Source organism: Elephantulus edwardii, unplaced genomic scaffold (genome assembly GCF_000299155.1).
Source record: "Elephantulus edwardii isolate Elephantulus edwardi_28Jun2011 unplaced genomic scaffold, EleEdw1.0 scaffold00003, whole genome shotgun sequence".
Classification (NCBI taxonomy): domain Eukaryota; kingdom Metazoa; phylum Chordata; class Mammalia; order Macroscelidea; family Macroscelididae; genus Elephantulus; species Elephantulus edwardii.
This window is the reverse complement of record NW_006399753.1, coordinates 21,191,903-21,203,710: the sequence shown is the minus strand read 5'-3', so window position 1 is coordinate 21,203,710 and position 11,808 is coordinate 21,191,903. Positions and strand designations below refer to the sequence as shown.

The 11,808-nt window shown below is 39.1% G+C and overlaps 1 protein-coding gene across 1 annotated transcript in view; it reads right to left on the bottom strand.

Moving 5' to 3' along the window:
* Positions 1-11,808, bottom strand: part of TAF2 (TAF2 RNA polymerase II, TATA box binding protein (TBP)-associated factor, 150kDa) — a gene marked incomplete at its 3' end in the record, with an annotated part of 74,172 nt that overhangs the window by 55,186 nt on the left and 7,178 nt on the right. The window contains exons 4-8 of the mRNA XM_006879475.1: positions 6,812-6,930; positions 5,174-5,315; positions 2,792-3,023; positions 1,645-1,829; positions 1-93 (exon numbers count right to left, since the gene is read on the bottom strand). Coding sequence (XP_006879537.1) covers positions 1-93; positions 1,645-1,829; positions 2,792-3,023; positions 5,174-5,315; positions 6,812-6,930 — 771 coding nt within the window. The remainder of the gene's footprint in view (positions 94-1,644; positions 1,830-2,791; positions 3,024-5,173; positions 5,316-6,811; positions 6,931-11,808) is intronic.

Sequence of the window (11,808 nt, the reverse complement as noted above, 5' to 3'; positions counted from 1 at the left end):
CATCCAAAAAACTGCTGGGCCAATGACTGTGCTAAACACCTTCTTGTCAAAGGTGTCTCGTCTATAATCATGGCACTGTGCAAAAGATTTGTGCTGGAATGTAAAAGATGGGAAAGTTAAGACTATATAACCAAGAAACAAACAATTATTTAGTGAAAGGAGCATTGAAACAATTAAAATATGCAACAATGAATGAAAACCCCAAATCTCTGTAAATGTTCACTAAAACAAATAAAATTTAATAATGATTTTTAAAAAAGACACTATTAAAATAATAGAATTTAAAGGAGACATAAATTTCTTAAAAATTCAGAATATTCCCCTCAAAGAGCTCTTTATTAAAATTAAGGTGAAATCTATCATCATAATAACTTTTCCCCTCTGGCCCTTGGATCTCTTTTCTGGGTTTTATGGAGACTTGCTTTAGCCTCTTACAGTACTGGAGCAACTTTAAAAGGGAACAAAAAGGCTGTATCTTTGTAAATTTTGCTTGAAGTCAGGAATAGAAATATCTTGGTCAGGGGTTGGGGGGGGGGCATAGGAGAGTATCAATAATCAGAAACTGATCCTAAAACACAGGCTTTTCCATTTCCACTCCTTCTCTGATTGTAACTGTTAACTTGAGTTTTCCTATTATTTACTTTCAAATATATTATCCCATTACATCTTTCTAACAACATGCTAGAAAACAGAGGCACAGAATTATTAAACCCATTTTACAGAAATGAAAATGAAGGCTTGGCACAGCTGAAATGACTGAGCTTGAGACAGAAGGCTTTGAAATCTGGACTGTCCACAGGACGACAGAGAGGAAGAGCGAGGGAAGAATGAGCAAAAGGACAGAAGAAGGGGGTACCCCCCCCCACAACTCACAGAAGAACACCTCTAAGATGTCTTTTTTAAAAAAAACAACAACGAAGAAGGCAGAGATTTGATGGCATTGGACAGGAGGAGTTGTGCTGTCAGCCCACAGGGCACACTTCTCTGGCAGTGTGTACCCACCAGCAGCTCCCCAGGAAAAAGATAAGAAATCTCTTCTCAGGAGATAACCAGCCTCAAAAACCCTCTGGAGGGGAGCTCTGGTGGCCTAGTGGCAAGAAGCTGCACTGCAATCCCAGAGGCGCATGGTTCGAATCCACCAGATGCTCTGCTGGGGAAGGAAGGACAATTTCCTCCTGTCCCAGTCAGATCTGATTTGACGGTACTCACACACACAAATAATAAAAAGTAAAATAAAATTAAAAAAAAAATTTTTAAAAAAACAAAACAACAACAACAAAAAACCCTCTGGAGAGCCAGCTACAAGTCAGTTTGTCAGTTTCGACTTTACAGTAATGAGCATTCTTTAGTTTGAGGAGGAGAGACGCCTCCCACCCCACCCCCCGTCCACAGCTTTCCCATGCAGTAACTTTAAATTTTTTCAAAAAAAGGGAAATATATAAAATATTAGTTAATCCTCGATTAACATGATGTAAGTTTTTTGAGTTAATTCTAAATGTTTTCATACATTTAAAAAATTTTAAGAAAGTGCTACAAAGATTTATGAATAAATTTACGACATTCAAAACATACCTTAGAATTAGTCACAAAATAAGTAAGTCTATCCCTCTGACATCAGCATTTCAAATTTAAAGACCAACCAACCTAAAAATGCTCATGGAAGCGTAGGCCGCCACTTCCACATAGGCCTCATCTACGAAGACAGTCTTGAAACAGGAGTACGGATATCGACATGTGAGAATTTCCTCATAAAATTCAAAGACTTCGTGAAGATACGACGTGGTATGTTTAAGCAAAGGAAGAAGTTGAGGTAAACAAAAATGAGTAACCTGAACATAAAAAAGCAAGGAAAAAGATTAAGTCAAAGAGTTGGCTTTGTTAATTAAAAAATGCCTTAATGTCTCAATTAGAAATGAATTTTTAATCATAAAAATCTTTTTTACTTTTTACAAAGTTCATTATACTAAAAAATGCTGTTGTGAAATTAATTACTTTTATTATATATGTAAATAAAATACTCACTGTACTTTAGAAAAATCATGATAGATTATACACCTATAAAATACTTAGAGCCACTGAGAGTACTGCTTTGTGGTAAAACTTTTTTCCTGGCAAATACATATATATACATACATATGTATATATATGAAAAACATTTAATACAGCTTTTATCAATAAACACCTAGCCTAGTGAATACTGTACTTTCTAAAGCTATCTTAATAATTACAATGTTAGAGTATTTTCACTAATTATCTACAGTTCTATCCCAAGTCCAGAGACTGGAAGCTGATCAACTGAAAAATGTCTACATCATAAACAGTCATTCTAATTCTCCTACCAGGTTACATTTCACTTGGACAGACACCCAAGTATCACAGGCTGTCTCATCTCATGTTCTGAACCAAATGAACGACACTCACAATGACAACTAATCCCCTTGATTAGAATGACCCGTAAGGTTTCATTCATGAAGACTGAATCCGAGCTAATCCCTTTGAAATGAACATGTTAGGTTAATCAGGAAAAGAGGACACCTAAATTAAATGCAGGAAAAACGAAAGCATCAGCTGCTAACCAAAGGCTGACGATTTGAACGCACCAGCCACAACACGAGAGAAAGGGAAGCGTTCTGCTTCCATGAAGACTACAGCCTTGGAAACCCAATGGCAGTGGTCTTCTGTCCTGAAGGGCCACGAGACGTCAGAATCAAATTAACAGTAGTGAATGTGACTGCATTTTCTTGAGAACAGAAGGCTGAGAGGAGAGAAGAGGAAAGGAGAAATGACTTACCTCGTGCATATAGGGATCTACAAGTATTTCGAAAGGTCCAATGGCCAAGGAGATGTTAGAGGCCGCCGTTGGAATGGTGAGCATGTAGTGGAAGGTCTTCTTCCTCATGTCGTGGGTGTACACCGTCTCTACCAAGTCTCCATTGGACACAGCCACCATTGCAGCATCGACTGTAAATTCTAATTTCCATGTGCATAATTCAGAGTACGAATCAACACATGGAAACCAAAACCTAGAAAAGAGACTGGTATTACTGCAAAGACACTGAAAGAAGAGCTTGGATTGTTTCATCTACCTATTGTACCATTTCTAGAAATCGGACAAAAAGACAATTTGCTATTTTCACTTCTGAAGCTTTTCACTGTGGAATCTGAAAAATGTTCAATTTAAAAATTCTGTTTCCAAATGTTACCAGCACTATCGAAGAGGGCTCTGGTGACTTAGGAGTGAGGAACTGAACTGCCAACTCAAAGGTAAGTGGTTCAAATCCACCAGCTGTTTCTTGAGAGAAAGATGGTCAATCTCCTCCCATATGATTTATTGCTTCTAAAAACCCACTGAAGGGTCAGCTGTGGGTCGGTTTCAATTCAATGGTACACAACAAGAACGACAATATTAAAGAATATATCATGTGATACATCTAACTCAAACTGTAAAAAAATGTTAATAATTCTTAGTCCTACTTGTTAATTTAAAAATAATTTTAACTTGTAGTGTACATTAATTTATACAAAGCATTCATTTCTAGAAGCTAAAACCAAATTATACTCAAACTTTACACAATACAACTAATATGTGAACTCTACGCGGTAAGTTAGGAAAGTACTTCTCTGAAATTTAGTATATTTATATAAATTCAACTTGAGTGCTAGTAAAGCCTGGTGTGTAGTTTATATTCAGGCTCGTCCAGCTTGGGTTAGATTTTATCATGCACCACGGTTCATACCCAGTAGCTGTCGAGGGCCGCCAAGTCGAGCACGACTCAGTGACCCCATGAACAAAAGGCCGGAAGCCCCTCTACAACCACTGAGATTTATCAAAGTTCATAGAGTTTCCAGAGGCATGATATTTAGGAAGTGGCTACCACTCCTGCTTCCAAACCTGTCATAGCGTGTTACTGCTGTTATGTGCCAAAGTATAAGACTTCATCGCTGACTGAGGGGGTGATAAGAGTCCTAAGAAAGCACAGAGATTATAAAATATTTCAATAGTATGTGCTGACCATGAAGAAAATGAATAATTCAGAGTAGTTAAAAAGAAAAAAAAGGGGGGGGGTGTTAACTCCTCCGGCCTAGGTGAATAAAGAAGATCAAAGATCAATGAGAAGGAGAGGAAGTGTGTAACTAACTGCTTCATGGGAGGGGCCTCTTTTGCCGTGAGGTCAGAAGCGCTGGACAGTGCCTGCCTACCGTCACTGAACATTTTGATCAAAGATCCCATAAGAGAATTTGATTAAAAGGGGAGAAATGGAAAAAATTAATTAATAAATAAATAAAAGGGGGAAAATGCAAACTTTAAGTTTCAAATTTTCATATAATCTAGACTTCTGGGAACTACAGAGTACTGAATCAATCTCAGAAAGTATTGTCCTTTAAACCCAAATGAAAAATATCCTATGAGGTTTCTTATAGCTGAGTATTTTAGCTTAACTAGGAATAAAGGTTTCCTTTGAGCATTCCGTTCTTTTAAGAAGTACACAGAGAAGATCAAATGACAACAACAACTCCAAAGATTAGACAGGAGCCTAAGCAGTGACTTTATATCAATGGGAAACAACTCAAAAAAGGACGGTGAGGCCGGCTGCGTAACTTGAAGAATCAAGTACAGCATCAGGAGCCTGTACACTCAGAAGAAGCTGGAGTATATATTTTACGGTACACATTCTGAACAAACAAGTAAATATCATTTAAAGGGGGGGAGGGAATTAATGAACTACATAAGGAACCCTAGTATTGTGTTGCCTGCGAGCCTGCTACCAAAAGGTGGCTGGTTTGAATCCAACAGTCTCCCCATGAGAGAAAGATAAAACCCTGTGCTCCTGTTTCAGAATAACAGTATTAGCACCCCTGGGGGTGGGGGTGGGGGGCTGCTGTGAGTCTGAACAGACTCTCAAAAGAACTAGGTGCAATTTTTTGCATGTTTTCCTTTGATATGAAATTTTAAAAGAAAAAAATAATGATTTTTTTTTTCAAATCATAGATTTAAACATTATGAGGTTATGAGGAAAGAATGAGGAGAGAGGAAGAACAATTGAACACGGGTAAAGATCGCAAGTAAGTAAACACAGACTTCCCATCTTACACGAAATAGATGGGCACCAACCTAGACAAAGGCAACGGAAACACCAACTTAACAGAAATCTGTAAGAAGGAGTAAACCTACCTTGTGGAATTCTGATACCCACAAGAGAAAACATGGGCACCCCTCTCAGCCAGGCTTCCCTCGACACTGGGCACCACAAAGTGAAGACCTCCCTTGGGCTGATCCAAAGAGAAATTGATGTGTATCTTCAGGACCTTTAACTCTGTAGCAAACACACAACAAATACACTGTGACATAAATACATACGTAAATAACAGTGCTCTCTAAATACTTAAGAGCAACTGCTTGGCTTGAACACACAATGGGAATCAAAAAAAGCTCAGCTTTACACATACACCCCAAAGAACAAACTATACTCTATGAGCCTAATTCTGGCTTCCACCACCCTCCCCATTTATGGTCCTACCTCCAATTAATACTAGTCACTGATGACTGTGTTTTTCCAAGACAGAGCTTTGAACTGCCATCCTATAGCCAGAATTCAAAACGGCTTAGTGGTTAAGGAGTTGCACTGTCAACAATCTGAATCTACCAGCTGCTCCGCAGGAGAAAGATGGGAAATCTTCTTCCATGCAATTTACTGCCCTGAAAATCCACTGCAGGGTCAGCTAGGAGTCGGTTCTGACTCGACAATATGTAACAACAAACAACAAAATTTAAGCTTCCACGTGAGAGACTTACAGTCTTCCAAATCCAACCTCAGACTTACTTTCAAGTTTGTTCTCCCACTATATTCCTCGCCAGATTAACTCTGGTTGGCTTTTTGAAAGTAAGGAATGAGTGGTAAGAAGGACTACCCAAGAATTTATATTAAGTATTTATTATTACTTTTTTGTTGTTGTTCTGTTGACCTTCAATTCAACAAAAACAACAACTAGCCTTCTGCATGGAACACTCATATTGCTTTTAAAATAATAAAATATACTTCAAAATATTACAGAAACGTAAACTACCTTCAATCTCAGGCAGTAACAACCTTCCTTTAAAGTGTGTGCCTTCCTCCCCAAACACACAAACACAAGAACCAAAGACAAAACAAAACATCTTTTACTTGTCATCTTGGTTAATTCTGATAAGGTTAAATAATCCATACAGGCAGAAGGTAATGTATAATCATTTAGTAAGAAGAACAGATGTATTCACAAAAATACGTAGAATGGTTATCAGAAACTTGAGTCTACCAGCTAAAACAACTTACACAGATTACTCAGTCTTTGGACTTTTCTTTGAAAGGGAAAAACTGAACCAGTAAGTTTTTAAGATCTAAGCACTAAAATTCTAAATAGAGTTGATATTCTATGGATTTCCAATCTTAGAAACTGTTCCATCTCTCCTTTTTAAAAAATACTTTCCACACTTAAGACATAATAGTGAGATGGAACGCTTTTTGTTACAGGTTTTGATAGAGGATTTCTCTGATAAGCACTGATCCTGAAAAAGATCTGGAAAAAATGTCACTCACATCACTCAGCAATTTATACGAAAGTTAAATGAAAGTTTAACTGATTGTTTAAACTTTCACCCAAAACACAGTGAAATATTGAAAAGTAGGGGTCAAAAAGACTTTTCCACTTTTTCATGTGGTACATTTCAATTAATTAATGTACAATTCCATGATCATTCATGTTCATGGAAAATTTTCTAGTCGTTGACTCGAACATGATTTTACCGTAAAATCACACAGTCTTGACAGTTTACCGTCAACGTGTTTCCAGAGCTCTGAGGGAACCTTAATGCAAAGCTCTCCATTTCCGGCGTCCGGGTCCACAGCACTCACTGCAGCTGCATAGGCATTGGAAAAATAATTGAGGTTTCTCCTGGGGGAAAGAAACACCAGATTTCAATACCAGTCAGACGACGTATTTCAGCAAGCATTTTCTTAAACAGTTCTTGACACTGCTTGTATATAAGCATTACAGACAGTCCCTACATTACAACATCCATCTTATATACGATTTGCACTGCTCTTCAATGTTACGCACGTTTGTCCTCATTTTCAAATGACGGAATCAACCTATTATCATGAACAAATTCTTCATCACAATCACCTTTGCTTACAGCACATCCAGCTTCAATGTCACCGAACCAGCTTTACAGTTTTTCAAACCCCACGCTGTGGAGTTGATTCCAACTCCTGGTGACTCCACCATCAGGTTTACAAGTTTGTAAATCTTAACAGGATCAGACCACCCTACCCACAAGGTGTCTGGTGGATTCAAGCCACTAACCTCTGGATCAACAGCACAACACATAATTCAGTATGCTGCCAGGGTTGGTTCCCTTGAACTAAAGTAAAGCGAAGGAAGAACCGTATGCACCTTTCCTGACCTGCCTAAAATTCTACTTACAGACACAGGAAGGGACTGCCTGTGTATCTTCTTATATAATTCATAAGAACATTTTTTAGGTAAGTAACAATTGTTCTTGTTACCAACTCATAAATACAATGGCCTGTACATTCTGGTGGTCGATGCTATGTGAATGTCTCATGATGATTATATTCTTCATTAACTTTGCATAGCCAAAAATCATTATACTTTTCTGACAAAAATATACAGAAAATAAGTAGAAATGAAAACATAATCTTTACGTCTGAAAGATTTAAAGAGTTTCAACAGACTTAATAACCTGATAGAAATTAAGACGTTAAAAAAAACCAGAATGGGAATTCCTTGAAATGTATTACTGCTGTCCCCTCACTTTCCCAGTAAGTGACAATGTAAACTCGATGAAGGGAAGGAACTTTGGGTTCATTAACCACTACACTTCCTAGTGAAAGGGTCTGTGGTCTAACTCCCTCTGGGGCCCTCGGCCACTGACTTTGAACTGCAGAAAATGGTTGACCTCTGATCAGCATCTTCTACGTCATCAATGGCTGTGGGGCTGGCCAGACTGTGGAGAAAGTGCAGGGAAGTACAGCGTCTCGGTGCCTTGGAGACGGAGCCAGTGATAACTGTTCTGCTTGTGGGACAAATGCAGAAAAAGCTGACTTGTGACTATTGTGAGACGGACCTTGCTGGATGACTGAGGAAACCAGATGTTTCTTGCTCTTGTATTGCTGGGCTGAACCTGGACTTTCACTTGATGACTGAGAAACCGCCTGAAATAACTGAAGAAATGGTCTTGCTGTTAATCTGGATTGGGACTGCCGTTCACTAAAACTTGGACCTTCACCGTGTGAAATCCTTGGCCTTCCCACTCCTAAACTATGTCCTTAATAAAACCCACAACTATGAATAAAGTCAAGTTTGTGAGTCATTGGCAATGAATTTTAGACCCAGTAGAAGTAGGTGGAGGAGCAGAGGAGGGGCCATGTCTGACCTTGTAGCTATTTTTCGGTATTGTGGATGTTGCTGATGGGGACAGTTCCCCTGTGCAGAGTTCACTGTGGATGAACGCAGCTGCACCCATGTTGCCCTTGCTCCTGTTACATGCATCTTACCCCAGCCATGGTATTCTCAACTGCTTTCTATGCGTGTAAAACTTGGACAATGAATAAGACCACCAAAATGCTACCTTTGAATTGTGATTTGGAGAAGAGTTCAAGGAGTATGGAAGAAACAGAAAAAAAGGAAAAGATAAGGAACAGTAAGACTGAGACAACTAGATGCAAGGCACCAACAGCATGGGCCGTATCCGAGCTGTGTGCCTCTTAAGTCTATCATCCCATTACATGGGACCACAACTTACATGATTATTTTTGTAGCACAATCATTTTCTAACTTACTTAAATGCTAGTTTTAAAGAAATTGTTGTGGTTATGCACTGTCAAGCTGGAAACGACTCAAAGCAGACCCTCCAGCAAGTTTTCCGAGGCTGTAAATCACACAGGAGGAGAGTATCTGTCTCCCATGGAGAAGCTGGTGGATTTGAGCCATGTGCCTTTAGATTGGTTACTCCTTATTCACTGGGCCATCAGAGACACCCTTGACACAGGTCCTTTACTTCCTGTGGCTTAGTGATAAGGAGCTGTGCCACCATCCTAAAGGCATGTGGTTCAAATTCGCCAGCTGCTCAGAGAAGGGAAGATGTAATTGATTGCCTCTGAAACCCGCCAGAGGGTCAGTTATGAGTCAATTCCAAATTAACAACACCCAACAACAACAACAACAACAACGGAAAGATGCAATGCTAACTATGGCTTCAACAACTACTCAGGCTAGTAACTACAGAAGATTAAAAAAGCAGTCTAAAAACAAAAGCAAACAAAAAAGCCTTCTCAAAAGAGCACGGATGGCATGTTATTGTTGTTATGCACTGATGAGTTGGAAATGCCTCATAGCTGACCTCCCAGGTTTTCAGGGCCAGTAAATCACGTGGAAGGAGACTGCCCATCCTTCTCCTGCATTGCAGCTGGCGGACTCTAACCACATGTCTTTGGATCGGTAGCTCAAGTTATCACGAAGCCACGCTGTATGCTGTTGGTAAATGCTGTCAAGCAGATTCATCAGGATCCTATGAACAACAAATGTGAACCCTGTCCTATCCTATGCCAGGCTATCCTCATCATCTCCGACATACTAGAGCCCAGTGCAGTAGTAACTGTATCAATCCATCTCATTAAGGGTCTTCCTTCTGCTGACCCCATTCCTTCCATTCTAAAAGACCTTTTCTAAGGAATGAATGGCGCTTCCTAACAATATGCCCAAACTGTGTGAGACAGTTCACCATCCTTGCTTCTAAGGAGCACTTTGGCTGCACTTTCACCAAGACACAGGTATAACCAAAAAGGTGAGCAGTCCTAATACACCAGTCGCTCCAAAGAAGTAAGATGGGTGATCTGCTCTCAAGGATTCATGGTCTTAGAAATCCCATGGAAGGTCACTAATAGAAATGATTTGAAAGCAATGAGTTACTAGGTATATATGCCAAAGAAGATATAAAGCTCCAGTATCACAATAACAATTGTATCTTTATAGAATAATAAAAACCATTTCTTCCTGTAAAATTACTCAGAATGTACTGTTTTACATTTCATGTCGCTGTTGTTCTCAGGTGCCACAGAGTTACCTGTAACTCATAAAATACTATGTACAACAGCACTGAACCCTGCCCTGTCCTGAACCAGTCTCACCATGTCCAACACACCTACGCCCATTGCCCTAAGCATTGTATCAATCCAGCTCATTTGGGCTCTTCCTCTCCTGGGCTGTCCATCCACCCTTCCAAGCATGATGCCCTTCTTTAAGGACTGGTTCCTCCTGGCCATACATCCAAAGTTATGTGAGACAGAGCTTTCAAATCCTAGCCTCTGAGGAGGAGCTTGGTTTCACCCTCTCCAAGACAGACATGTTTGTTTTCTTTGTGGTCCACAGTATGTTCAAGACTCTTCTCCAGCACCACAACTCAAAAGCCTCGATTCTTCTTCTGTCATCCTTAGTCTTTGCTCAGTTCTCTGATGCACAGTAAGTATGTATTTTATCTACAGTTCCTGTATTTATACTACTACTCCCTCTATCAGGACACAGAACAGTTCCATCATCTTCATTCATGTTCTTTGTGCTCTCCATGCATCAAATAAATGGAATCACAAAGTATACAACCTTTTGGAACTGGCTGGTCTCATTCAGCATCTTTAGATTCATCTAAGTTGTTGCACATATCAACAGTTTGTTCCTTTTCTACTCTTAAGTTGTTGCTGTTGCTATATATGGTCGAGTTAAAACGGACGCACAGCTGGCCCTCTAGTGGGTTTTCTGAAGCTGTGAATCGCATGGGGAAGAATGCCCATCTTTCACCTGCAGAGCAACAGGTGGATTCAAACTACCTACCTTTGAGTTGGCAGTGCAACTCCTTGCCACTAAGCCACCAGAGCTCCTTTAGAGCTGAATAGTAGTCCACTGTACAGATGCCCCAACGTTTATTTATCCATTCTTTTAAGTCATTTGAATTGTTTTCAGCTTTTGGCTCTGACAAAGTGACTGTGGATATTTGTGTGCAAATAAGCTTTCATTTCTGTTGGATAAATACCCAAAAGTTGGACTGCTGAGCCATACAGTAAAATACATGTTTAATTTTACAAGAATCTGCCAAATTGTTTTGCAGAACGGCTGTACCACTCTGCATTCCCATCAGCAATATACGAGAGTACCAGCTGTTCCACATCTCTGCCAGCACTTGGTTAACATACCAGCTAATTTTAAAAAACAGCTATTTTGAATATCCATAAATTACAATTTCCTTTCAATTAAGTTTTGAAAACATGAAATTTGAGAGATGGCTAAAGAATTTGCATTTCTTCCCTCATTATTGGCAAAATTAAAAATATAGAAAGAAAACCATATTTAAATATTACATACTAGAAAACTTAGCTATTTCTCGATTTTATTTAAATAGGAAATCACTTTCTCTTAATCTCCTCATTTCATGAGAACAAGTAAAGTGATCCAAGCAAAATAGGTGAGCCATTAAAATGGAATCTATTGCAAAGCAGTTAATAGGAACAATCTTCTGATGGTTTGGATTTCAGTATATAAGGCAAGTGTTTCCTTTCATAACTTCAGAAAAGCCAAAATATATAGGGCAAGATTATAATAAAAGTTTCTAATTTGCAGGATAATAATGACTATAAAATAGTAATGTGTCCTTATTCTGTGACCACCATCATTCTCAAACCTCATCCCTCTCTTCATGGAAGCAAAGCTTAAAGAGAAACACTGATGTACACCTAAGATGGCCAATTTGCTAAAAGGAAC